This window comes from Cynoglossus semilaevis, chromosome 19, assembly GCF_000523025.1.
Source record: "Cynoglossus semilaevis isolate Cse_v1.0 chromosome 19, Cse_v1.0, whole genome shotgun sequence".
NCBI lineage: Eukaryota > Metazoa > Chordata > Actinopteri > Pleuronectiformes > Cynoglossidae > Cynoglossus > Cynoglossus semilaevis.
In genome coordinates, this window is record NC_024325.1 from 5,963,461 (window position 1) to 5,972,598 (window position 9,138).

Genomic DNA, 9,138 nt, shown 5'->3' on the forward strand with positions numbered 1-9,138 from the left:
CCAGCTAAATATTCCCCTCAGCAACCTCGAGCTAGTAATGACAAAAGTACGATATTAGTATGATTTTATTTTACTGATGCCATGTTTTTCAGTTAATTTTATATTTTGTCACATTTTTTGGACTGGAATAGGAGACCACCGTGGCAAATAATGTTTGTGTTTTTAAATGAACAGTCACAATTGTTAAATTAATAGTCCGTCCTTCCGTAAACCGTACATTCAATTTTACCTTCTTTTTTTTTTTCAAATTTAGGATAATACATGTGTTAGGACATGCCTACATTAGACACAAGAGTGTATGAGTGTTTGTACCTTATTCTGCAATTTTGTTCTTAAATAAACAATGTAGTTAAAATTGATGGGGGGATTTTCTTGATCTACTAAATCACAATTGTTTATATCCTGTGAGTAAAGCACAATGACCTAGTTTTACTTTACAGACAAAATCTGAACAGTTGCATTGATATAATTAAATATTAAGTAGCATACGAATAAGGTTTAGACAAACCACTACATTAGCTATATTAAGATGTTGGAAATTGTAAAATTACATAAAATAAAAATTCATAATTTGAACACTGCTCTACTAAATACAATATTTAGCTAATTTACAAAAAGTCATGTATTTTGACATGGCTATTCTTTTAAATGTATTTTCTAAAATTAATTAGGATGATGGGAGATTATTTTCTTAACCCAAATCTGTAACGTACGTTTTAACTCGACTTTGCAATTTGGACTGCATTGCAATTTGGGTGAATAATCATGCATGACAGTCAACTTAGCGTCCTTAAGGTAAACGTAGTTTTGTAACTGCTACAATACATACGAAATTATATTGTATGGACTTTCAAACGCAGGTCGCACATATATGCCATATATATAGCCCATGGGATCGAACATTGTGTCAATAAGCCTTAGAACATGCAAATATCGACGAATTCGACGCATTTGTCTCGATGTGATACAACAGTGTAATGCATAAATTCAGACGTTTTATCACAGTGCTTTGTCGTCAGGTAAATGTGTTCCTTATTACCACGGTTTTAAGAAAGTCGCCACTCTACGGATCATATATTGTCACGCCTGTGAATTTCCTATTGTGACCTGTCAAAATGTCTGCCAGGAAAAGGAAAATGTCTCGGAATGCATGTGAAGCCGATCTTCGATAAAATGTAGTTTATTCTCTTTAGGTCAAAATCGTACTCCAATAACGTATGAAACAAAATGTTTTAGAATTGTTTGAGTCAGTGTGCACCTTTTATACATTTAGAATTACAGAAGAAAGGTGAAAGCGCTGGGGTGCCACAAAAATACAACTCCCATAAGTCCCTACTGCCATCGTGTAGGTGTTTCCGGTGTCCTATGACATTTTACTTCCTTCCACACACACCGACACGAACAAATCCAGAAAGAGACGTTGCTAACTTTCAAATGCGGTCAATCCCGCTCGATTCTTACCAGTTTGGTTTTTTTATGATATTTGTAAAATACTTGGTATGTGGCTGCTCTTGTGTGTGTGAAGCCAAGAGGTTTTGAAAATTGTATAGCGTACCGCTTAGGCCTCCGAAGAAAGTTTGGTCGAGGGGCCTGCTGTAAACAACATGTCCTCCGCCTCGCAGTCTTCCTCCCGACGGCAGTGGTGCTACCTCTGCGATTTGCCCAAGATGCCCTGGGCCATGTTGTGGGAGTTTAGCGAGGCCGTTTGCCGTGGATGTGTCAACTATGACGGAGCAGACAGAATAGAGCTTCTCATTGAAACTGCCAGGCAACTGAAAAGCACGCACGGGGTTTTAGACGGCCGATCTCCGGGTTCACAGCAGAGCAAACCTAGCTCTGCCGGATCCATAGAAGCAGGGCGGCCGCATGGAGAGCGTATAGACAGGGGGAGGGGTGAGTATGGTGTGTCCTCCCGACTTCCCAACGGCCTTCACAGAGCAGAAGATGTGGCTCTGTCTGAGAGCAGCCGACAGAGCCCTAACACTCGTCGGGCAATTGCTGGGGCAGTTCCTAGTCTACATAATACCATACCACATGCGTTGATAGCTCAGGGGTTGATTGCAGCCCCTCATGGTCTTTTGCCCCCAATATCTAGCTCAAGGTCTGGGGCTACACCTATTGCAATATCTGGTGGCCCCATAATAGATGCTGGAAGAAGACAGGCTGTGCAACTGGGTGTTGGAACCAGTACCTCTTCTCTGGTAGGTGTAGATCCTGCGTTGTGGAGGAACAATGAAATGATGACTGAACTGAATGAAATCTCTCGCAGTAGGATTGAAGGCTGGCCAAACCGCCCCAAAGCAGTACGGGATGTGCTTGTTGCTCTCAGCAGCTGTGTACCCTTTAATGTTCGCTTCAGAAAAGACCACAATCTGATTGGTCGAGTTCTTGCTTTTGATGCCAGTACCACACCAGAGTTTGAGCTGAAAGTGTTTGTGGAGTATCCTGCTGGGTCTGGAATGATCTTTTCAGGAATCCCAGACCTGGTGAGACAGATGTTTCGTGATTCTGCCAAAGATGCAGGCAAAGCAGTGAATTCTGGACTTAGATATGTGGAGTATGAGAAGCGACAAGGGACAGGAGACTGGCGTGGGCTATCTGAGCTTCTGAATGAGGGTGTACGCATGTTCAAGGAGCCCCCAATCCCAGAAGTTCTACCACAACCTGATCCAATGTTATCCATGGCAGCCGCTGGACGCTCTGTACCAGTGAAGAGCACAACTCGGCGCCGTAAGGCATCTCCAGGATCTGAAAATGGAGAGAGTGAAGGAAGGCCTGACCAACCCAACAGAGAACCATGGCCACGAGGTGCTTACTCAGGCATGGAACCACTGCCAGGCATGGCTGTCCCCCAAGAAGTCCCACCCCGTTTACACAGCCAGCCCTCACCAATCTCAGCACTCATGGGAGTTGCGGACAGTCTGAGTTCCAGCCAGATGGCCAGAGACAGCCCCAACATGTCCTCAGCCCACTCCTCTTCAACTGGGCGACCCACCAGCAGCAGCCCCTCCACTGCCTCCACCTCAGTCTCCCAGGCGTCCATGGGGCAGGCACTAAGTGCAGCAGGGCCTGGTACCAATAGCACTGCTGGGGAGTCTTCAAGCAGTGCCCAGGGCACCCTGCTATGCTGCAGTCTCTGCAGGGAGCGCTTAGAGGACACTCATTTTGTCCAGTGTCCCTCTGTTGTGCACCACAAGTTCTGCTTCCCCTGCACTCGTGGCTTCATCCGCAGCCAAGGTCAAGGGGGTGAGGTGTACTGCCCTAGTGGAGAACGATGTCCCCTTGCCGGATCCACAGTGCCTTGGGCCTTCATGCAGGGAGAAATCTCTACCATCCTGGCGGGAGATGGTGATGTGACAGTAAAGAAGGAGAGTGACCCTTGACATCTTCATCCTTGTGTCAAATGGTAAGTTGGAGTAACATCTGCTGTTTTGTTTTTACTTATTAGGTTATTGAGTTAATGCGATTTTCTGTCAGTCCTAAATGTCTCAAATAATTAATCAAATATAGTTTACAGGTTGGACTAATAATTAAGGAGTTCATGTCTAGTGTGTATAATATTATACAGTCACAGTATTTCAATTGACCAACTAATGAGATTTTAACAGAACATTTCAGTAATGTTGGCAAATTTGTAAATCATACATCTGTAAATACATTTGTAAATACGTTCACAATAATAGCTAGCTTTATTAGGTTTGCAACAAAGCAAACCAAAGGATAAGTGCAAATACCAGATCCCTTTCACATGGGAACATTTTTGCTGGCACAGTTTTTTTTTTTTTTTCCCTATACGGAGGCTGTAAACAAAAAATAGCTTCAGTAAATCAATACTTATTGCCTATAAGATGATGGGGGGGAAAATATATCTGGCGATTTATAGTGTATCTTTACAAAAACTAAAACCATGTGAAACTAAACCTTATGTTTGTATTGTATTTTCAATTCAATCAAATCATATGTTAAGCATTAAAAATGTTTCTTTTTCACAGGGCATTAAAAATAACATTAGGTAGAAGAGATGAGACAATAGTGATTGTGCTTTACAAGAAAACATATTTAATCTACAGAGCTGCTTGCTATTTAGAAATTGCATTTGTTCAAATCAAATGCATTAGTTTGGAAACCAAATTCAGCATCAGTCTGTGCATCTCCTGTTGTGTGGCAGCAGACAATGCTTTCTTGTGAACCCTGTGTAGTTTCAGATCTATAACCAAATGTATTTAGTCTGAGGTAACCTTCCTCTTACTTTAACAAAGTAGTTTGTTTTTGAATGTAGCTTAGTCACATGACCTCCTTTTAATGTGAGTGTTGTTTCTTGGTTGCACCTGACCTAATTTTGTACCACAGGTCAGTGTACCTGGCTGCCTCTGATGCCTACCAGTTCTTGGTTGATGGTACTGATTGTAGTCTGTTAGAGAATTAGTTGCGATGTGTCTGCAGTTACATTGCTGTCTTAGCTGGTGGCTGTGTCTTTGTGCTTTTTCAAAGGAGGACAACAACACATCTTAATGCCAGTCTGCTGATGCATAATGGGTCATGCGTACGCAAGCTAACCACAGTATACCTGTGACATGCAGTGTTGGGCACGTCACTTTAAAATAGTAAAAAAAAAAGTAAAAGTAAGTTTAACGATATAAATGACTCTATCTGTATTTGCTTTAAAATACATAGCTGGTTATGGTTAAAATAAAAATTATACACTTTTTGGTACATCAACCTTTGATCAAAAGTAACATACTGTACCAATAAATTCCTTAAAATTGTTAAAAGAAGTTTCTCAAAAATGAATTAAAATGCACTAATTTTCCTTAAAAGATGTAGTAATGTTTATTGTTTCTATTCAGACAAATACAATTGTTTTGTATATCAGCAAATGATCAACAGCAACGTACTATAGTAATCAATTTCTGAACAAATAAAAGAAAATAAAAGATTCTCAAAAATAAATGGAGATGCATTAATTTGCCTCGGAATACATAGTAATGGCCATTTATGTAGTTAAAAATCAGAATAAATATACTTTTTTGGTACGGCAACTTTTGATCACAGCAAAATCCTATACTAATAATTTCCTGAAAAAGTCTTCAAAAATAAAAGTTTCTTAATAATGACTAAAAATGCACTCATATGCCTTAAAATACATAGAAATGACCATTTGTATGGTTAGAAATCAGAATTAATATACAGTACGTTTGGTACCTCAACCATTGAAAACAGTAACGTACAATACCAATAAGTTACTGAACAAATCTCTGAAAATAAAAGTTTCTCAAAAATGACTAAAAATACACTGATTTGCCTCAAAATACTTAGCTATGTCCATTTCTGTGGTTAAAATTCAGAATTAATATACTTTTTTGGTACCTCAACTATTGATAACAGTAAAGTACAATACCAGTAAGTTCCTGAACAAATCTCCGAAAATAAAAGTTTCTCAAAAATGACTAAAAATACACTAATTTGCCTTAACATACTTAGCTATGTCCATTTTTGCAGTTAAATTTCAGAAGAATTATACTTTTTTGGTACACCAACTTTTGATCACAGTAAAATACCATACCAATAAGTTCCTGAACAAATCTCCGAAAATAAAAGTTTCTCGAAAATGACTAAAAATACACTGATTTGCCTCAAAATACTTAGCTATGTCCATTTCTGTGGTTAAAATTCAGAAAAAAATATACTTTTTTGGTACTTCAATCATTGATAACCGTAAGGTACAATACCAATAAGTTCCTGAACAAATCTCAAAGTAAAAGTTTCTCAAAGATAACTAAAAATGCTCTTAGCTGCCTTAAAATACATAGTAAAGACCATTTGTATGGTTAAAAATCAGAATTAATATACTTTTTTGGTTCCACAACCATTAATAACAATAAAATACAATACAAATAAGTTCCTGAACGAACCTCCGAAAATAAAAGTTTCTCAAAAATGACTAAAAATACACTAATTTGCCTTAAAATACATAACGATAACCATTTGTTTGTTCAAAAATCAGAATACATTTTCTTTAAAATACGTAGCAGTGTTCCTTTTTATGGTTAAAATATAAAATATAAAAAAAAATGTTACATCAAGCTTTGATCGAAAGCAACATCCTATACTAATTAATTAATTCGTTCTGGGTCAAAAGATATTCTGATTGGTTGATCTTTCCTTGTTTTTCAAGTATATTTCTTTTTCTATTTTTTTTTTTCATCGTTGCCTTTCCACTTAATTTTTGAAACATGTCCCACATTTATTTTTAGTTTTAGGTAATGTTAATGTTTTAAGTTTAACATTACCTGACACCGAGGTATAGCCCTAAACATTGATAATGGTATAAAGGACAAGGTGGTGACTAATAAACAATGAAATCTCCATGAGAACGGAAAAACAAAATAAATGCCTTCTCAAAAAGCCCAAAGCAACAAAACACAAATATAGCGTTTCATTTGTACAATATGTTATGTTATTGTTATATGTTATTATTCTTAATAGTAATAAATCAACTTAAAACAAATTTGACTGAGACATTTCTGTCCTAACGATTTGAAATGTTCTTGTCTCCACAGCATATGGAACCCTTTGAAAAGCACTTCCCAATCAGAGTTCCTGTCTGGTTGCAGATTATCATTTGTGCCTCTGAGAACGGACACAAACTCAGAAGGAACAACAGAAAACACACAACTCCCACACAACACTGTTTTAAGTGGAGAACCCCTTCTCTGCTCTCCCGTGCAGGATGGGCCGAACGTTGAATTCTGACCACATTTCTCCTTCTCCTCCTCGCCTCATTTAAGAACGCAGAATTGACAGCACATGCTAATTTGTTTCTTTTAAGAACGACAATCTTTCTCCGGTTTCCCATTTGTGTTGTTATATATGTTGTAACTGTCGTATACTAATGGATGACAGTTATACTTAGGATGGAATCACAGAAAAACAAAGGATTGTTGCAAAACCATTGGGTCCTTAAGGATTTAAAAATGTAATCCAATACTGTTTCTTAGTATTCTCCCTATATCGTTTGTCAAAAATGTGAATTTACTTTCAATATGGCTATGTAATTTCTATTTTTGATACAATACAAATTTATATGTATTTGTTTATAGTGATAAGAAGACCAAAGATGGCTTCATGCGCAATGTAATTTTATTGTATTGTAGCTGTGTATGCTGTTCTCACTGATGACCTGGGCATAAGTCACTAATTTGTTCACAGATCGATCACAGATGTAAGCTCATTATGTCTATTTACTTTAATTGTACATAAGATGAGTAGCACCAAGACCTTCAGTTGTTAAGACACGATCCTCGCAGGTCAGTTCTACAATAAACTACAGATTTCAACTTCACTCAAAGCTGAAAAGTACACCTGATCATAAACATTTCATTTGACAAATACTCTGCCAAAAACGCCCACTCCGTGTATTTCTAAAACAATTCAGTGTAAATGTGTCTGTATGAACATAATCAGCATGTATGCCTTGAAATGCAGTTAACCAGTTCTGTAAACACTGCTTACTCTAGTGCCAATGGGCACAGTTAACATAAAAGTCAACATATATATTATCACATGGAAGATTAGAAATATATACCCACATATACCCACATTACGTTGAGTAAGCTAATATACTTGTGGATATTCTGTCATCCAGGTCATCATAACAATCTCAACAGTTATAAAGTAGGCAACTAAACACACCTCAAGTCAAGTCAAGTCAAGTCAAAGATGTTTCGCCTTTCATCCAAGAGGCTTCATCCGTTTTACTGTCCTAGTGGGAAGTTTACAGGTATTTATCCACCCCAAAAGGGATGTGGTGTCTGGTGTGGAGTTGTTGGTCCTATGGTGGCAGTTGTTGGTGTCATTTTCCCTCCCTGTCCTCCCCCGAGGACAGGGAGGGGGAATGTTCCACCAGAGGACCAACAACTCGCATGACCACCTAATATTGTCCGTGCCCATGGCCACTTCACTCGACACCACAACCCCCTTTGGTATATTCCTGGAAACACCCCACCAGAACAGTAGAACTGATGAAGCCTCTTTGATAAAAGACGAAACGTCTTCAACTTTCTTCAGGTGAGTCCGTTTCCTACTTTCAAAACTGCTTTTGAGATTACTAATAGACGATAGCATTGCTTCTGTGTAAACATACAAATATGAAAGGCAGTGGAATAAATTCTTTTTTTCTTTCCTCACACTAATCTTTTTGATTGGAAGGCACTAAGATGTGACAGCTCATCCATTGGACGTCTGCTGCAGGTTCAGATGGGGCAACCTGAGTCCCGCAGAGCCTCCTGAGCTCCCTTCAGGGTCTCCTGCTTCACACACTTCCAGTAGCCAGAGAAGCCGTGCTGAGGCTGCACCTAAGGGCAAAGGTCACGATCAACACAGCCAGCAGGACTGATGTTCACTCGCCCTAGTACACGGTCCATACAAGTATGTCCACCACGTTTGATTTTGCCAAGTTCAACAAGTCACATTTAATAACTGTAATTACAACGGTTCTGTAATTTGTTACTGAAACACTTTTTTATCTTATGTGATGAAATTATATTTTGCCCCAATAGCCATAAATAAATAAATGTCTGAAAATGTAACAGCCAGTGTCTGCTGCCCTTGCAGTACTGTTAACACGACACCAGAGTCAGCCTGTGTACCTGCATTGTAGCAGCAGTCTCCAAAGTAGGGCGCATGCCTCACTAAAGGGACACAAACTTCTCTTTTTTCAGTCACTTCAAAACATCCATTAGAGCATCAATTTTGTCTATGGTATATTTGTTTAATCTGTTAAAACAGCAAAATAATGAACATTCAGACAAATTTGGAAGCATTGCAGTAATGACAAAGTTATACAATCCAATTATTCCAAATAATGATTTAAATTACCATTTCCACCACATCCACTTTTTGGTTTGTTATTTTACTGAATTGCATGTTTTATAACAAAAATCAATGATGCAATGGTGTTCTAATGATTTCACATAATATTTTTTGGAGTTTTTTCACAATAGTAAGGCTAAAGTAAGGCATGTTTTGGGTGATATTTTGGAATATTCATATGAGATACTTTTTGAAGTTTTAAACACAAAATATTCACTCTGCAGCATTTTCGGCATAATTTTGCATTTTTAGGCGTTTCTGGGACTT

At 38.3% G+C, this 9,138-nt stretch overlaps 1 protein-coding gene across 1 annotated transcript; it reads left to right on the forward strand.

Moving 5' to 3' along the window:
• The first annotated feature begins 1,338 nt into the window (after positions 1 to 1,338).
• On the forward strand, positions 1,339 to 8,588 carry LOC103394993 (interferon regulatory factor 2-binding protein 1). The gene is made up of 2 exons (XM_008332518.3): positions 1,339 to 3,406; positions 6,561 to 8,588. The coding sequence occupies exon 1, from the start codon at positions 1,605 to 1,607 to the stop codon at positions 3,381 to 3,383; it is 1,779 nt and encodes a 592-aa protein (XP_008330740.1). The 5' UTR covers positions 1,339 to 1,604; the 3' UTR covers positions 3,384 to 3,406; positions 6,561 to 8,588.
• Positions 8,589 to 9,138: the final 550 nt, after the last annotated feature.

Bases quoted from the DNA above. Each gene is read 5' to 3' on its own strand.
- LOC103394993 (XM_008332518.3), top strand. From the start codon at position 1,605: ATGTCCTCCGCCTCGCAGTCTTCCTCCCGACGGCAGTGGTGCTACCTC.